The sequence below is a fragment of the Vanacampus margaritifer genome, chromosome 9 (genome assembly GCF_051991255.1).
Source record: "Vanacampus margaritifer isolate UIUO_Vmar chromosome 9, RoL_Vmar_1.0, whole genome shotgun sequence".
In the NCBI taxonomy this organism is placed as follows: Eukaryota; Metazoa; Chordata; class Actinopteri; order Syngnathiformes; family Syngnathidae; genus Vanacampus; species Vanacampus margaritifer.
In genome coordinates this window covers 17,186,508-17,205,822 of record NC_135440.1, presented here as the reverse complement: position 1 = coordinate 17,205,822, position 19,315 = coordinate 17,186,508, and the positions used below count along the sequence as shown (strand labels likewise).

The window sequence follows — 19,315 nt, the reverse complement described above, 5'->3', positions numbered from 1 at the left end:
TACATTTTATTTTATATGAAAACAAATAATTTCACATACATATACAATTAATTTTGTGTGTGTGTCATTTTAACAAAAAAAACTAATTAGCATTCAATGTGAACTAATCTTTACCTTCATCATTTTTAAAATAAAACATTCAAATGTGGCCCATTTAAATAAATAAAAAAGTAGGCGTAACATCCCAAAGCATATTGGTATTGGGGAAAACATTTTGGGGAATTTTAAAGCAGACACATGACGGAAAATTGACTTTTTAGATGCTTGCATACAAATAGTAGTTGGGTCTCGGGAGTGCCTGCCCACACATCAAGTGTGAAATTAAACAAGTAAGTAAATCCTTTATTATCTGCCTGTTTCTGAAAATGTGTCTGCGAGCAAGGCTTTCCTCATTTTGAGATTTTTTTGGGGTCACACTTCTGCAAGTTGACATAATAACTACACCGAGTTTGTCAGTCTTCCTCCCCAGCAAAAATCCATTACTATCAAGCCGTGTGGGTTCTAAAAACATAAACATGTACTCACACAATAAATATCACAACACAATCTCAGTAATAGTTTATTAAAAATGCCGCCTCCACAAAACAAAATATCCTCTTAATATATGAAGACAAATGCACTGAGAACTGTCACCAATGTCTTACAAATGTAATTATGTCATCTAGTGGCAGAAAAATAACTTCAACACAAATCAATAACACACTCGTTTTTTTACAGTACAGTACATCCTTTTTAATTTTAACTAAATGATATTAATTATTATGAAATTACTGCATCAATGACTAAAATATGTAGCCATATTTCTATTAGTTTAACATTTTTTTCCACTTTTATGTTAACAAGAGTGTGAAAACACTTGTTTTTTTTTACAATAAAGTACATCTTTTTAATTTTAACTAAATCTTATGAATTATTATGAAATTACTTTATCAATGGCTAAAAGATGCACCCACATTTCTATTAGTTTAAACACAGCACAGGGACTGATTTACAACATGTAGTCAGCATCCACACTATTATTTTTTAGTATATACTTTTTTTTTTTTAACAACATGACATTCTACTGTAGAAGTTTTCTTTGAAAAATAGATAACACATCATTTGGGTTGAATCACATTGAACGTATTGCATAGACAGATTTATGATGTCAAGAGCGCTGCCGAAACACTTATCTGCAACCGCACTGATTCGTATAACCACAACAGGCCGTAATGTTTTCTACGCTCCATTTGCTAAACCTGTCTCTCCTTGTAGCACCAATTTAGACTGGTTGAAGTACGTTTAATCAAACCGGCTGAGGGAGAGCGTTACACTGCAGCGACCACTTTATTCTAATTTTGTGTGTGCAGTGCCCTTGAGAGGGAGGAAGATTTGGGCGAGGAGAACGAAGCAGCTTCGGGGAATGCTCCACTTTGGGGGGGCGAGGAATGGAAATGATTGCCTCTGTTTATCAAAACAATGTGCGTCGTCCAGGGATGGAAGTCTATTTTTTGACACATTTGGTGAAAGAGGAACAACAAGCAGATGAAATCTCTCAAACCTCAGAAAAATAATATATATCCTTGATTGTCCATTTGGCTGAACATGTGCAAAACTAATCAACATTACTTATGAAGAAAGTTGATTAAAGTCTTCTTGGTCACAGGTTTGTGGCTTTGTTCTGACCCGTCGCCACGCTCGGGCTCCTCTCCCAGCCTTGTCGAATGCGGGTGAGAGTTCGGTCCACGCATGGCAGCAAGATCAATATTTTGAGCACCAGCACCACGGAGGGTACAATCAGACACAGCATGTAGCCTGGAGGGGTGTACCACTTGTACGTTGCAGGGCGCAGGAATTTATTCCAGCCGTAAATGTAACCGTGCGCCGTGCATATCAACAGGGTCAGGTGGCCTAGTTTGGACTGGAAAACAACAAAAAAAGGCATTTTGTAATTACATGTAAACAAGAAAATATTTTTTTACTAATCTGTTTACATAGAGACATTTTTGTTTATTAACTAATTTGTTACCGAAAACGTATAAAAACGTTTTCTATTTTATTCTTATTACCATGGTCCCAAAAACGTATTTATATGTTTTTTAAAATGCTAGAGCATACAGAAGGTTTTGATGCAGCTTCTGACCTGAATAGGTCACTTAAAGCAATGGTAGTTATTACAAAAAACGGCCAGCAGGTGGCAGCAGAGTATAAGAGATCAACCAGGGCTATGTTGCAACAAGCTCTTTTCCCCAGTGTTTTAAACAGATTTGATGAATATTGATGAAACTTAGCTGGATTCTAATGCTAATTGCTGTAGAAGAGAAAGAGATACAAATAACCTTTTTTCTCCTGATGAAAGAAGATACTCTAATCTTTCTTTTGGTAGGTTCCATGTTTTTATAGCAATAGAACAAAATATACTGTCAGTCTTGCAAAGTCAGTCAAAATCCAGTAAAACAGCCGGGAGCGAAGAGGTTTGCTTCAGTGACAATGGATGGGAGTGAATGAGTTAAAAACTAGGGCTTTTCGTCGATTAACATTTTTAATCGTAATTAATCACTTGACTTCCATAGTTAACTCACGATTACTCGCAAATCAATCCAATATTTTATATTTATTCTACAAGTGTCATAAAATATTTTTTTTCCAAATTTAGTCTTGTTCAGTGTCCCCCCCTCCCCCTTCCCCCAACAAATGGCCCTCACAATGATACCAGAGAGTACATTGTTCACATTATTATTATTATTATTTACTATTTTTAAGTACAATAATAATAATAATAATAATATTAAAATAATAATTATTATTATTAATATAATAATAATAATAATTATTATTACTATACGCTTTTTTGGCATGTTTTTAGCTTGTTTTATGGACAATAGTCAAGAGCTCTAAACAAACTGGATGTCAACATTTAAGGCTCCACTGAGTAATTACAGCTTGCAGCCCAAAAGCGCAGAAGTTACCCAGTTTTACTCGAGAGGAAAAACACATGCATACATTTGTACAAATAGCATACTGTATTACACGGTGCAAATGTGGCTCATCAGATGTGTTTTTGTCGATGGATAAAACTACTCCCCTGCCGACTTCATGAATAGAAATTGTCACATTAAGTTTTATAGTGAAACCATTCTCTTAAGCTTTCCTTTTTCCACAGCTGTTACAGAATAATTGTTTTTGGGGCCCTAGCGTTCTCCTGTTGTTTGGTTATTGTTAATCACTTAGTAGAGAGCATCTTGAACACACACAGAAGCATACTTGATTGTAGTACAGTTGCATCCTCAGATGATCATAATCAAGGATTTGTATTTTTAATCACAACTGAGAGCTGTAAAGGCTTTTGCTTCGTGAATTTTAAAATCCGAGGCATCCCCTTGTTGACAAGCGTGATCATGACGATAATCTATGCAAATCGATCTCAGTTGTGTCGTCTCTTTCTCCCCTACTCAAAGGATCAATTATCTTGACCTCCATCGCCGAATATCTTTTCCCATCAGTCCATCTGTGCACACGACCTTTTCGCACACACACATACACGCACATGCCCGTGAGCTGTATTATAGCAAATCTGCTCACGTGGGATTATACCTGCTATCATAATTCAGTTTAATGAATAATTTAACATTTAAAATGCTGAGCTAAAAGCAACCGGTCATCCGTTGTGTGCGTTGCGTTAGGGAGTTACTTAACTAGTCACCTGGGAAGAAAGTGCCCGTGACACATTGCTTTTACAGCACTTTAATAACTCAGATAAAAACTTGGAAATAATTACGTTTTATCAGAAAGGACCTAAAAAGAGATTTTACTGATAGGAAGTACATCATGAGAACAATGGTTTAAAAAAAAAAAAAAAAACTTTTTTATTTTCAGTACACCTGCATTGTCTTTTATGCTGCAAAAAAAAAAAAGACAAGACAATCTTTGCCATCTGCGTGTCTTGCTGATGCATGTCTCCACCCGAGATTAGATGCCTCATGAAGTAATCGCCAATTATGACAATACTCTTATACTATACTACAAACATATTTTATGTTTCAGACATTTTATCCTGATGACCTTTGTAATTTCATGTTCAGGTGATTTGAAAGAAACTTTTAAATTAAACACTTCTACTACTACTACTACTACTACTACTACTACTAATAATAATAATAATAATAATTATAATAATAATAATAAATATAGGGTCTAGAAAAAAAGAAAAAAATAAAAAAAATAGAGACATTTTTGTTTATTAACTAATTTGTTACCGAAAACGTATAAAAACGTTTTCTATTTTATTCTTATTACCATGGTCCCAAAAACGTATTTATATGTTTTTTAAAATGCTAGAGCATACAGAAGGTTTTGATGCAGCTTCTGACCTGAATAGGTCACTTAAAGCAATGGTAGTTATTACAAAAAACGGCCAGCAGGTGGCAGCAGAGTATAAGAGATCAACCAGGGCTATGTTGCAACAAGCTCTTTTCCCCAGTGTTTTAAACAGATTTGATGAATATTGATGAAACTTAGCTTAAAAAAATTATATATATAAATATATAAGATAAGAAAATATATTAAAAAAAAAATGGCCCATACTCAGGCCATTATGAACAACAATAACTTCAGTTATGCTAACAAATATGGTAACAGAGGGACAGGTCCAAATGCTAAATTAAGCTATAGGTAAAATTTTAGAAAGCAGGGTGCATTCAATGAAATGTACATTGAAACCAAATATTTGATCACCGTGTTGACTCACATGCTTGAAGCCCATGTTGTACGTTAACCAATGAGCAAATTAGTGTGTCTTCAAAACAATTTCACCACATGTTGACCAAGCAAAAGTTCCCACTATTTCTGTTATAATGAGGAATCTGGTGTACTTTTATGATTCCCATGCCTGAAACCCATAATGTGTTTTTATATAGTGACTAAATTACCAATCAGTAAGCCTGTAAGTCTTCAAAACTGCTTCACCACATGTAGACCAAGCTAAACGTTCCCACTGTTTCTGTTTTAACTAGTTGCCTTTATTTTGCACTTATATTATATTTTTTAAATGAACAGGCAGTGGCTGGTAATGTAAAATGTTCCTATTGTCATTGTCACGTAAGAAACATGTAAATATCAGTTTAGGTGAACGGTATGGGATTTTTTAATAGGTTTTAGGTGAACTAATGAATACACACTCACACGCACGCACACACGCACATGCACATAACATACTCACTCACATACAAAATAAAAATTCATTTAAAAAATAAAAATAAATTAATTAATTTTAAAAAAATTATGATGACATGTCAAATCAGTAAAATTACCGAATTAACAATACTGAGCTCTAAAGGAAAAAATATATATATATTTTTAAATTTAAAAAAGAAACATGTAAATATCAGTTTGGGTGAACGGTATGGAATTTTTTAATAGGTTTTAGGGGAACTAATGAATACAGACTCACACGCACGCACACAAGCACATGCACATACAGTACATATTGTCACCCACATACAAAATAAAAAATAATTAAAAAAATAAAAAATAAATTGATTTTGAAAAATGATGATGACATGTCAAAAAATTTAATAAAATTACTGAATTAACAATACTGAGCTCTAAAGGAAAAAAAAAAATATTTTTTTAAATCTAAAAAAGAAACATGTAAATATCAGTTTGGGCGAACGGTATGGGATTTTTTAATAGGTTTTAGGGGAACTAATGAATACAGACTCACACGCACGCACACAAGCACATGCACATACACATACTCACCCACATACAAAATAAAAATTAATTAAAAAAATAAAAAATTAATTAATTAATTTTGAAAAATGATGATGACATGTCAAATCGGTAAAATTACCGAATGAACAATACTGAGCTCTCTAGGGAAAACAATAAAAAATTAAGAAATTAAAAAAAGAAACATGTAAATATCTCTGCATTTTGTTAGGAAAAAACAACAATGTGAGGCTACATTTCTGTATTTTCTCAGTCAAATGCCCATGGTACAAAAAACTCAAAACTAAATAAATAAAATAAAACGCTCACTCGAGCCCATCCCTCTATTACCATAAAAGATGCGCAAGTCCTGCAAGCTCTGACCTGAATGAAGCTGAACTCCCTCCAGCTGAGCGAGCCTCCCACAGAGGGCAGCGACGTCAGGCCGAGTAGGACATAAAGGAAGAAACCCAGAATGCCCAGGATGTAGAACGAGTCCGTTCCCCACGCTTCTGTATAATTAAAGTCAAATGGGGTGGTCTTGTTGTTCTTCATCTAAAGGGAGCGAGCGATGGAGAAGAGCTTTAATGTCGACAAAGAGATTTCTTATAGCGTAAATGTACAGATCAACGTGTACATCGTTGCTAAAAGCACTGTACTGTACCTCGTCCACCACACGGGAGATGAGTTTATGTCTGACCGAGTAGCGGATAGGAATAATGAATGTGCAGATGGCGTGGAGAAAAGCAAAGCCCAAAGCAACCAGGCCCATTTGCTTCCTACACAGCATCCAGCGGTCCAGCCAGTTAGGGAATCGCCTGCATAATAAGAGACACACATGCAACTTTAAGTCATGCACATTTGACTCGTGTGGAAAGTAGCTTCTTACAAATTGTGAAGATACCCTACTTGTATTTGGTTCCTCTGTAGAGCTGAAAGAAAGCGGCTAAAACACCGGGAAGGTAACACAGCGACAACATGACAAGCGACACGATGGGAAACACCTGCAAGGAAACAATGAACACGTGTTACAAAATGTTCGTTCACAGTGACCTTCCTGTGAGTATGTGAATGGAAAATATGTAACCTCTTATATAAGGATATGTTGTTGTCCTGAACTGTTGTACGAGTCCAGGTGCCCAACAATCTGGGCACAAGGGCGGAATCAACCTGGGAACTCTTAAGTTGAATGCCTTGTTTATACTACAGTCCTCCCTGCTTCGGAAACATGTTAAAAAAATAAAAGACGGAGCGGCACACGGTTTGGGTAGAGTCAGCTGAGGGAAGCGTACGTTCGCCCAGCCGTTAAGCAGCTCGTTATACCCGGACCGTCGGCTCTCCGGTCTAGTGTCAAGGTAAGCGCTGATGATGATTATATTATGCTGCTTAGCGTTGAAGTGTGTTGATCGCTGTTTTGCGGGGAATAAAGGGCACAATTATTCTAGCACAGTATATCAGTCTCTGTGTATTCATTGTTGCCGCCGATCACTCACGATCCTGCATAAAAATATAAAAGTGAAGTAGTGTTTTCCACAAAACAGTATGCCATTGTTTTCTCCGGGCATTGAATTAATTGCAACTGGACTGTTCTGGTTGTGTTCCACATACAATGCTCTTCTTTCTCTTATTCCTAAGAGATTGGAGCATTTTATCTCTAACAGATACTGCCAACTGCCACTCCCACTTTTGGCCTTCAGGTGCCTTCCTAACCATCATTACAACTGAATGGAATTAAAACGATTGTGATTCCAATCAAACGATTGTCGACGTGAACTCAACTCCGTAGACTTAAAGAGTTGATAAAAATAAAATAAAAATAATAAATGAATAAAATAAAATAAAATAAAATAAAATAAAATAAAATAAAATAAAATAAAATAAAATAAAATAAAATAAAATGAAGACGACAGATTAGTGCAGGCTGGCAGATTTGCGAGAGGACTGCGCCGCTGTGGGAGTGGTCACAGCCGACTTCAATCTTGGCCAATCAAAGCATCTCCTTTCACTCTCTTCAAATATGACATGCTAGTTGCGCACTAGAGTGTTGACATAGCAAATGCATTTCTGTGCTGTGAAATGGGCCCTTGGAGGCCTTCCGCCGCTCCCATTGTTCATGTGCCACGCATAGATGTGCCACAATGGGATAATTTAAACATATAATATAGTGATTCCAGCTGTTTACATATTTATGTATGAAACACATTTGAAATCTACTTCACACGTCTGCAGAGCTCAGAATCTGTCTGCCTGTGCCCCAAATTGACCAAAATCCCATTAGACTAGCTGTTCCAGTATTTAGACGTGGTCTGGGGATCTTTACTTAATGTTGTTTTAAAGTGCTGTATAAATAAAGTTGAGTTGCGTCACCTTGTTGGCCAGGGACACCATGATTCTGTAGGAGATGTCCTTCCCCTGCTCTACGTAGGCATAGATGACGTCTCTGATGAGCAGATAGAAATAGAAGAAGGCGGCGAGGCCAACAGCAATTTGGAGAGGCAGCCTCCACTCGGGGAAAAGCCGCAGGGGGAAGTCCTCCAGCTCTTGAGCCGCTGACAGAGACCCCCTGTCCAAAACTGTTAGGCCCATCTTGGTGGCAACTTCCGCTACAGACTGCTTTGCCTCAGCACTGTTGCCACACAGGTAGACCTGGATGGAGATTTGATGTCATATTAAGAAAAATTGACATAATAGCTTGTTATGTTGCTGCAATGAAAAGAACATCTTAAACTGTTTCAAGAGTTCTTCAAATGAATGAATAAAAATGCTCAGTTCTGACTTTTTTGTAACATTGATTTTTAATCCCGCGCTGAATAGTTATTTTTAAAAAACATTTATTTGTTTAAGATTTCTTATGAAGGGTATGTTCGACTGACGTACTGTATTTGTGTGTTTGCGTTTGAATACATTTAGAAAACATCTGCCTATCAAAGTAATAGCTTTTTGTGTCCCTAGTAGTACTATTAATTTAAAAAAAAAATGACATTAGGATATATTTATTGACCCAGGCGAAAGATTTTTAGGTATATCAAACATTTTCAAAATATAAAAACATTCAAAATGGTGACTACCTTTAATGCATGCATGGATGAAAAATGTACCTGCCAGCAGCGTCTTGTCTTAATCTTAAACATTTCTTGACAATAATATCCTATATGTGACCTCACTAGTGTAAACCAAAATCCCATTAGACTAGCTGTGCCATTATTTAGATGTGGTCTGAGCAGGCCTGATATTTATTCTATTTTGTTAATTAATAATAAATTATTATTATTCATTTGTTAATTAATATTACATTTTTGGAATATGAGTTATGAAGCAAAATCCACCCGTTTTTGGCCATTTTAGGGGGCGGCCATTTTGCTGACATCAAAGTTGCTCAGTGCTCAGGCAACAACCAATCACAGCTCACAGTTTTCTGAAGCTGAGCTGTGATTGGTTGTTACCTGAGACCTGAGCAACTGTGATGTCATCTTCAGTCGACAGCAAGTGGCAAAATGGCCGCCCCCTGAGATGGATAAAAACGGCTGGATTTAGCTGTTTAACTCATATTCCATAAATGTAATATTGATCAGAATGTCATCTTTAGACTAGTGAGGTCACATACAACATATTATTGTCAATACATTTTTTGGGTGGGGGGGGGGGGTCAACTTCTCTTTTAAAACAGTCCCTGCAAAGCCAGTCGAAATAGATCTGTTTTAATATTTCTGTTTACCTGCCTGTTGTTCTGCGCTGTTGCTGATAATTAAAAGATTTCACTTAGATGAGTCGCAAGCTGCTGTCTGCACACGACACCGCGATGCACTCAAGGTGTCAAAGCTTGTGTGCAAAAAAATAAATAATTTTGTTGTTTGTGTATTTTGAAGCTGGAGTGGAGTGGAGTGGAACTCTTGCAGGATTAAGCATGTTCATTCGCTGATCCCATATCTACATCTCGCCATGCTGGAGTTTATTATCAAACTTGCTACTCTGAGATAAGGCGATTAAATATGTGTGTGTGGGGTGGGGAGGAGGAGACGACGAGGAAAGTTTGACAGGCGAGTCAACTGAGCAGTTTTCCCCCAGGTGTGTGTAAGTGGACCGGGCAGCCAGCCATGTCTCCTTACATTACTGCAGCATAACAGCAGGGGACAGCCGACAGACTAAATCGCCAACGGAATGTAAATGTCACACAACCACCAAAAAAAGGGAAACTATACAGTCCAACTGTTATTACGCATTCTTGACATCATATATATATGTGTATAATACAAATGTTCATAATAATCAATTCTCTGTTGGTAATGTGGAATTGATTATTAATGAAGCCTGTTTTATAGCATTTGAGACAAATTAGCGTGCAGGACTTGCTTCCTACCAGCAGAGGCACTGTTGAATCAGTCTCAATTACAGGTAGTTGGCTATATACAGCAGTGTTTCCCAACTACGAGTGTGTCGTGAGAGTTCATCAAGTGTGCCATTGGAAATAAGAATAAGAAGAAGAATAAAAATAAATAATAATAATAATAATAATAATCTGGCCTGTTTTTCAAACTGTATAAGTAAATTCAGACGAGATGGTGTTTATTTTAATACTGTATATACTTTTGTTTGGTGGACGGTGTGCTCTGATATTATTGTGATGTAAAACATGTACCTTGGAAATGCTGATTAAAAAAAAAAAAAAACAGGCATTGGAATGGGAATAAAAGTGAATCGACTTGTCCATAACAACAACAACAACAACAACAAAATTCTAATTAAAAACAATCCAGTATAAGAGATCCAATTGCCATCTTTCCCACCGACACTCACAAATTGAATTGTTGACCAATTTAAAAAAAAAAAACGTTTCAATTGGTAACACACGATTGAATTAAGTTAATCCAAAGTGACTATATTAAGTTTAATTAATTATTAGTTCATTGATCTTAATATATTCACTTGAATTAAGTTAATCCAAAATTCATCCAAAGTGACTATATTAAGTTAAACTTAAAAGTGCATTGAGCTGTTAAAAAAGGTCATATTAAAGCATTTTTCTACATCATGCATGCTCCACCAATGCCCAGATGAGTACGAAGAGCCCTGATTGTTTTACTTTGACTGCATCTATCAGCTTTCATCTTCAATTTATAGTAGAGCGTGCGGACTTAATTCAATCATATGTTACCAATTGAAGCATTTTTTTTAAAGTTGGTCAACAATTCAATTTGTAATCTTAAAAGGGTTCAACAATTCTCTTTTTAGAGTGCAGTAACAGATGATAACACTAATGTTTTTACTGCTCTGATATAAAGCAAAAATAAGAAGTGGTATTATCAGATGTGGCCAAGTGACAAGGATTACCAACAGCACAGGTTATATGTATACTGTATGCAGAGAATAAAAGGAATGAGTGGAAAATGTGTCAGAGTTCATGGCAATAGAAATTCTTATTCCTCTATTATACTGTCTATAGAGTTTGTATTTCAGACATTGAAAAGGCCATTGAAGTGCTACCATTTTTGATGAAAACTTTTCAAATCAAACCTGACATGACTCAAGTGAAGTGTGCCAATATCGCATGAGACTCCCGCATATCTCCATCCTTACGTGTTTGGCTGCTTCTTTATTGTTGTGTGCTTTTTGTGATGGAAAAGTGTGATCATAACGAGAGAAGCGGAAATTCGGATCTACTGCGACAGACGTTTCTGTCCCGGCCGCTCGATCAACAACGGAAAGTCAACTGCATTTAGTTTTTATGTGAGGAGACTCACCTATCGGACACTTATTGCATATATAACAAAAACAACGATTTGTGTAAAGACGAGTGCACGTTTCATTGTTGTTTGACAGTCAAGAATGTAAAAAAAAAAATGATGATGATGTACTTATAAAGTATACAGAAGTCTGATTTTATTTTACTTTTTACTAAATGTTTTCACCTCACTTTTCCAAGTAGGGCTGTGCAATTAATCAAAATTTAATTTATTACTGGAAGTGTTCGGTTTAGGTGAACGGTATGGGATTTTTTTAATAGGTTTTAGGTGAACTAATGAATAAACACACACTCGCATGCACATGCACTTACACACGCACACACACATAATCACCCACATCCCCCCCCCAAAAAAAGAGGAGAGCAATGATGGTGACATGTCAAATCGGTAAAATTACTGAATGAACAATACTGAGCTCTCCTGAGAAAAGAAAAAAATAATAATAATTTCAATTATTACACTCCATAATTACAAAATCAGTGCAATCGTAAAAAAAAAAGGATTGATTCTAATTTTGAGTTGTTAAAATTTATATATTTGCACCTTTTTAAAAATTTTAAAATAACTAATTTTTATAAATGTTTGCTTCATCCAAAAGGAACTTGCATGATTATAGTGTTTCAAAGAATTTTATTTGTCTTGATATTTTTTTATGTTTGATTATTTTATAATGATCGTCCTGATCGTGATTTCAATTATTACCAAAAATAATCGTGATTAATGTTTTCTTATTTCCAAGTGTGTGCTAGTCAAGCATGTTAAAAATATCACTTAAGTTAAAAAATTCCCTCTACAGTCAATAAAGTTTTTACTTTCCCATTCAAAAGTTCAATTGTAAATGATATTCCACCACTAACTCTTCTTCCATGTGTTGGAGGGACACTGCTGTTCACCTTTTTTTGAAAGAAAATGGAGCACTGCAGTGGTAACAGCATGTGAAAGGATATTTGTGGATGTGTGTGTGCGTGTGTGTTTGTGTGCGTGCATGCGGCTTGTTTGTGTTGCCGAGGATTTGAGGCAGATTCAGGTTTGGTCTCCAGAGGTTCGCACATGTTTGTGTTTCCCTTTGTAGCTGCGAAGCGGAAGCTGCAATAAACACTGTTCTTTCAACTTTCTAACATCATAAAGTGTGTTAGCTTGTGTGTTTTTACAAGTACTGCCCTCGTTTTCTCTCTCGCATTGATACGGAAACGGGGAAAAATCAATAACGTGCAGCAGTGTAGACGGAATCAATACGGCACGGCGTTTTCTTCCTATTGGTGAGTACTATGGAAGAATTTTGGGCTTCATGAAAACAGATTGAACTGGAACAGGCCAGCAATTTCTTATTATGCTCTAATACGTTTCAAGGGCTTGCTGCTAATGAACTGAATAGAATTGACCTTGCGCTCCATCCCCTTTACAATACCGTCTGCGCCAGCCACTGTGTTCCAGCATGGTTTTCTTCCATTCAGCTCATACCTTTTAAGCCCCCGCCTACCCCCGCTCACCTGTTTTCCTGTCAGAAGACCATTCTGCAGAGCCCAGGCAGACAGCGTGTTAAGGCCTTTCACCACAGTTGCTCCAGGGACCAGTCTGGAGAAAACACAGCAAAGACTTTAGCTGACATTTTTCAACACCCCTCTCAAAAAGAGAGATGGGGGTGGGGGGTGGTAACTAGAGGGGTCTGAATGTCACAAATCAATGTCTCCACTTGGACTAAATCGAAACTCAGCAGGCTGTCCCAGCCAAGGAAGTGGTTTTGTTTCTTTAGGATTCAGTGGGTGTCTTTTGATGTCTCACATTCTGGACACTTCCGCCCTGAAATGTTTTTTGTTTGTTTGTTTTCAAAGATGAAACTTTTTAAACATTTGACCAAAAATATTCAACACATAAAAAAAAGGATAGAATATAGTCAGAGATGAAAGACTATGACAAAGGAGGATGAGCACCACACTGGAGGGAAAAAAAATCTCAATATTATGAGGGAAAAATAAAATGTTTTTAAGAGAAAATATCAATGTCAACACTTTATGAAACTATATGCACAGAAATAACCTTTTTTGTTAGCTTTGGCTCCATTAAAGCAAACATTGTTAGCTTCTTGAATATAGTCTACCACCAGTAGTTAGAACAATTTTTTTTATCCATAACAGGTGGTATACATAGAGCAGGGATGGGCAAATTAATTGACGAAGGGGTCACAAATTTTTTTTGAGGCCACATAAGATCACACACTTCCAACCCAGATGCATGACAAAAATGCCGTTTGAAATATGGAGAAAATATGTGCCGGCTGGTGAATAGCGAAAATCCACGTTATAATTGATGCTCATTGAAATAAATTGAGAAAACTGGGGAAAAATATTTTTTTCTTAACCCAAACAAATCTTTAAAAAAAAATTCAGATAAACCTCCAATATGTGTTTCCAATCAAAAACGGGGTTTGGCTCCTCCGCAAAAATAAATCAATAAATAAATAATAATGAAAAAATATATATATTTATAGAATATAGAATATAGAATATATTTATATATATATAGAATATAGAATTCACATTATAATAATTGTAATTAGAATGTGCAATTTTTTTTTTAAGAGACAAAGTCCAACTCTTTCAATCTGTACTTAAAAATGATTACAGTTCTGGACACTCACTACTACAAAACAATGAAAAATCATCGTTGATTTTGTTATATATGCCAGACAAAAACTGTAAAATTCAACATATTCAGGTAAGACTCACACAAGTCTGTTACCTTTGCAAGTAGGCAGCGTTGGCTTCTTTGTAAATGCCTTTCTTCAAATTATTACTGAGATCCACCAGCACCTGTGAAAGAAAAGAAAAAAAACTTCCCATTTACATGTTACCTAACCTTGCGACTGTCATTCTAAGACGTAAACAGGTTTATTTACAGTATATCATTTAATTAGCATCCTTCATGGATATAGAGTTGGCAGCTACGGGCTTGCTTTAAACATGAGATAAAGACTAAAAGCTTGTAGATGAACGTAGCTAGCTTGAATGTCAAATATAATACTTAGCCTTTAGTGATATCAGATTGTACATCATTTTTACGGAAGTATTCTGAATGAAGATGATAATCCTGAATAAATAAAAAAATTGACATTCTCACAGTTGCATTTTGAGCAGGTTACTGTGATTTTTTTTAAATTATATATATTTACTATACAAAAAAAAAGTGTGATATACTTAGCACACATTTATTTGAATTTAATGGCCCATTGTAAAAAAAAAATCATTTTTTAGTGGCATATAAAAAACATGTCACTAATTAATGTAACCATGATATTGCTAACTCGTATCAGTATGACTATATACACCTTAATAACATATTGTTAAATGAATATCTATGTTAAAGATGTAAAGTAATGTCTGTGAGACGTTTTGATTGAAGGTGTTGTATTTTCCGTGTTTTTCGATACAAATCTTGAGTTTAAAGGAACTCTGATTGGCCATAATTGAAGTCAGCTGTGCGCACCTCCATATAGTATATATGTATGCGTAGTTTTATACATAGTTTACATCATGTTGGTTGCATCCTGAAAAGAGTAAATAAGATGAAAATCATTTATATTGTTTATGTAAAATATTCCGTGCAGCTGCTAGGTCAATATGATCCAAATTAGGTGCGTGCGGCATCATTACAAAATTCACCTTTCCTTCCAAATAAGGTGCCAGCGTCTCCATGAATGTGTAATGTTCTCTGTGAACACAAATGAAGATGAGTCGAGCCGCCTTGGCCGCCGCCTCATGGCTCATCACCTGCGTGGCGCAAACATCCACCCTGGTAAATCACCATTTACTTGCACCAGCATCCGTTCGAGCCGAATGGCGTGTTTTTTTTTCACCTGAGCTCCTTGAGGCAAAGGGCCGCAGCTGTGGGGTCTGCGGCTGCCGTACACCACCCCGCAGCCGGTCTGGAGCAGGCGCAGGCCCAGGGAGCGTCCCAAATCTCCCGTGCCAAAGATGCACAGCGGCGGATGATCCTCCGGGGCGGCCATTGCTGCTCCCCGTCCTCCAATTGGATGCAGGGTTACGCTCTCCAGTTTGACTTCTTCTACTATCCCGCTTGTAACGGTCATGTTGACACACTCTTTGGAAGGTCAGTGTTCCCTCCTGCTTTATACTGTAGCTCTGCAACATGTGTCGTTTATTATGGTTTGGTGATAAAGGTTGGGGTGAGGTTGTTTATTACACCACTAATCAACATCTTCCATCACGTGTGTTGGAGTGTGTAAGAGCAAGTATTGTGTCACTTGATGCGACCTATCACTCCCACTCTACAATCCATGTGTATAAGCTTATTTTAATTGATTCCTGTATGACAAGACAGGGATGGTTTTATTTCACCGGACTTTGGACAACATCATAGAGTTCAGATTTATGCACTCAACTGTCCATCGTCACGATCTAATGAGATTCAAAACAAGAGGTCTATTAAGATAAGAGAACTGTTTGTCATCTGCGAACCAGAGTAGGCTAACGCTAACGGCTTTCTGCAACGTGACAAAAAAGAAGTTAGCCCACTATTGTCTTCAGTGACTCAAGTGTTTATTATGAATCACGTCCTGTTGACATGTCATATTTCATGTCTTCTCAAACTGCATCGCACGCACGCACACAAAAATTCAATATGATTTCACAGAATTTTTTTGTAGCTCACTTTAAATTAAAAAGTTATTTTTTAATACAGTCTGTACTATGTTTACATTCAGTTTAAAATAAATAACATAGTAGAGCACATTTGTAAAAATATGTATTGTATTTTAAATGATGTACAGTTTGATGACGTCAGATGTCGACGAACTTCCCCGTGCTTGCTGAACTAAACAGATTCTTTTGCTTTTGTTTTTCTACTCACCACAACACCCTACATTTAGTTTCTACTTTACTATTGCTATTTTAAATTTTGTGAGCAGAGAAGCGTTGAATTTGAGTGTCTCTCTCTCTCTCTCTCTCTCTCTCTCTCTCTCTCTCTCTCTCTCTCTCTCTCTCTCTCTCTCTCTCTCTCTCTCTCTCTCTCTCTCTCTCTCTCTCTCTCTCTCTCTCTCTCTCTCTCTCTCTCTCTCTCTCTCTCTCTCTCTCTCTCTCTCTCTCTCTCTCTCTCTCTCTCATATATATATATGATATGGACATAACAGTGACTTTCACATTTAAAAATGAAAAAATTAAACACACAGGAAGATGACGATCCAACTGTGTGTTTAATTATACTCTACTGAGATCCTGTCTTTATTAATTGGGTTGTGGTGATTTTGTGTTTTTTTTTGTATTTCAACCTTTTCACGTAGGTGGATGCAGTAAAGAATTATACAGATATGATACACTACAGTTGTATCCAATCAAATGTGAGCATTATTAGATTTGTAAAGAAAGCCTTTTTCGATAAAAATCTTGAGTTTGATTTCATTACATTGTGAAGGTCTACGTATTATTGCGAATGTGAGCCTATTTGGGCCCTTGTTTTTTATATTGTCACATGTGCTTTATGTGAATATAACTCAGGCTGAAATCAATTTTCCTATTTGGCAAAAAGGAATTCTTCTGCTTTCCAGGAGGGCCGCCTTCTTCTATTCCCTCTCGCTTCCACTCTCGACACTGTGACATGCTGGAGATCTGGGCCCGCATGATTCATTATCATTTCAAAAGCCGCTCTTCCAGCCAAACGACTGGGAAAAGAATTTGTGCAAATTTAGTACTTGTGTCCCCACGGCGAGCGCATTTGCAAAGTTGTGACACGACACGGATGCAACGGTGCAGAAATGAAGCGTGGCACATATGTAACGGCTTTGTGTGAACACATCGCTTTACTTGAGTGTGTATATGCGCGTATGTTTGCATGCTTGTCTTTGCCCTTAAGTGGGCCGGAAGATCGTAGCCCAATGGTGTTGCATTACATCACCTTTCCTGACAATTTGCTCCTTCCATTCATATCATAAAGTGCATTTGCATACTAAGCTAAATTTATGGCACGCACACAGCACATTACCTCAGGAGCTTTTATACTGAAGTCCATAACTAAAGCATTCATGTCTACCTGAGGGGGGATCGCAGCAAAATGGGAAATCACTTAATGTTTAACCTTTAAGGCATTCACTTGTAGCACTGTTCCAATAGAACTGAAAGATAGGAGATCCACTTGACTCTTTTATAGTCTTCCTTAGGGCCAACTTCCTTTTCTTCACTTACTCTTTCCTAAAAATCTTATCTCCTGTGTTCTTTTGCTTTTTTCAGGCCACTCTTCCTGTAAATGAAAAGACTTTCAATTCGCTGAGCAAACTCAAGTGAAGTTGAAACACAAGGTTTACAGCAATTCACTTCTTGTCTCAAGGGTCATATGTCATTCTGAAAATTAGCCCCGGTGGTGTAGTGACTAGATAATTATGGGACTGCTGAAAGCAGCACATATTACTCTCCACCCTAGAAAATCCCCACATTTTTCTGCAAAAATGCGGCCCGTACCGTAGATCGCACCGGGACAAATGAGGTATCAAACGATGCGGCTCGATCTGACTCGGTGCGGCATTACTTTTCTAGGAATTCCGAGTTACCATGGCGACGCAATTCCCAAAAAACTCCCATAGGAAATGAATGGAGAAAGGGGGGACAAATTACAGATCAAGCACCTTTTTCCAAGACACGGTGCGCGCGCATACGTTATCCGACCGATATGAATTTTAGCTCATTTTGTAGCAATTTTTCCCATCTTTAGCTCAGTGCCGAAATTTATTTTAAGGAATGAAAGCTCTCCCCCCTGTGCGGGTTCAAAGACAGTGAGTGAAATAGCCTTCTATTACACTCTGTGGAGCAATTAGGCTTTGAGTGGCGGGAACCAAAAAAATATATTTCCAAAAGTCAAAAGTTTCACTTCAACTCGTCACCATGGCCACAATCTTTGCTCACTAGACATCAAATTCTCACATTTTGTAGTGACAAGTCTCTTCTTTCAGACAAACTAACTTTTATTTGGCTAAGGTGTCATTTAGTACCTTTATTTTCACTTTAAGCGAGGAGAAGTCGGACTAACTCGCCTATCTTTTCCATGTTAAATTCGCCTCCTTTTTCCTCTTCATTTTGGATAAATCATAAGTTTTCAACCTGCTCTCATTTGGTCATTTTTCATCCGATTAAAAAAGTGAGAACATGCTCGCGTTCCCCAAACCCTTGCCGTTCTAACGAGCTATTTCTTGAATCTGCATCTTGAACCGTTAAGTCGTGAGAGGCTTTTGTTCGAGGTGTGCGTCTCTCATACAATATCAATGGAATGTGGGTGCGTGACGTCTCCAAGTCAAATGTGTGTGTGTGAAAAGTGCATTTTTCTTAAAGGGACAGTGAGATACTTTTAGTTGATGTTGATTATGGTTAACTTCCACATTTCTTGACCGATTCCAGTCGTTTAAATTTTAAACTGTTCAGCTCATTTACAAGAGTCAGCAGTCCCATTCAAAATTCCCGCGGGAATTTTTCTAGTTGTGGCTACTGTGCTAAACGGGATGGATGGGTAGATGATATATGAATAGATGGACAGATGGTCAAATAGCTAACTAGATAGCTAGATAGCTATATAGCTAGTTAGGCTACTGAGGACAATACAGAAGAAAGAAAGAAAAAAGAAGAGAACTAGTTCACTAGCTAGATAGCTAGCTAAATAGCTAATAGATAGGTATCTGGCTAGTTTGCTAACTGAGGAGTGAGAAGAGAGGCAGTTAGCTAGCTAAATAGCTAGTTACCTAGCTGGTTAGTGTTGAAGAAAATTATCTTTTCTTCTCCTTGTTCGTTTTCTTTCGGGTAGTGAGAATGTTGGTTATCCGAATGCAGGCTGGAGATCGATGAACAGTTGCTTCGAAGCTTTTATTTCTGCAGAATATTCCGGGCACAAGT

General features: G+C 37.0%; 1 protein-coding gene across 1 annotated transcript; it reads right to left on the bottom strand.

Moving 5' to 3' along the window:
* Positions 1–1,124: 1,124 nt before the first annotated feature.
* On the bottom strand, positions 1,125–15,694 carry LOC144057449 (metalloreductase STEAP4-like). The gene is made up of 9 exons (XM_077575020.1): positions 15,283–15,694; positions 15,089–15,196; positions 14,169–14,239; positions 12,920–13,004; positions 8,056–8,334; positions 6,598–6,692; positions 6,353–6,506; positions 6,073–6,243; positions 1,125–1,900 (listed from the first exon to the last, which is right to left on the bottom strand). The coding sequence occupies exons 1-9, from the start codon at positions 15,514–15,516 to the stop codon at positions 1,640–1,642; spliced, it is 1,458 nt and encodes a 485-aa protein (XP_077431146.1). The 5' UTR covers positions 15,517–15,694; the 3' UTR covers positions 1,125–1,639.
* Positions 15,695–19,315: the final 3,621 nt, after the last annotated feature.

Excerpts from the sequence above, each read along its gene's own strand:
- LOC144057449 (XM_077575020.1), bottom strand. The coding sequence starts at position 15,516 with ATGACCGTTACAAGCGGGATAGTAGAAGAAGTCAAACTGGAGAGCGTA. Across the intron at positions 8,335-12,919 it reads GTCTTCTGACAGGAAAACAG|GTCTACCTGTGTGGCAACAG; the intron begins GTGAGCGGGGGT and ends ATCTCCATCCAG. Across the intron at positions 6,244-6,352 it reads TCTCCCGTGTGGTGGACGAG|ATGAAGAACAACAAGACCAC; the intron begins GTACAGTACAGT and ends CGCTCCCTTTAG.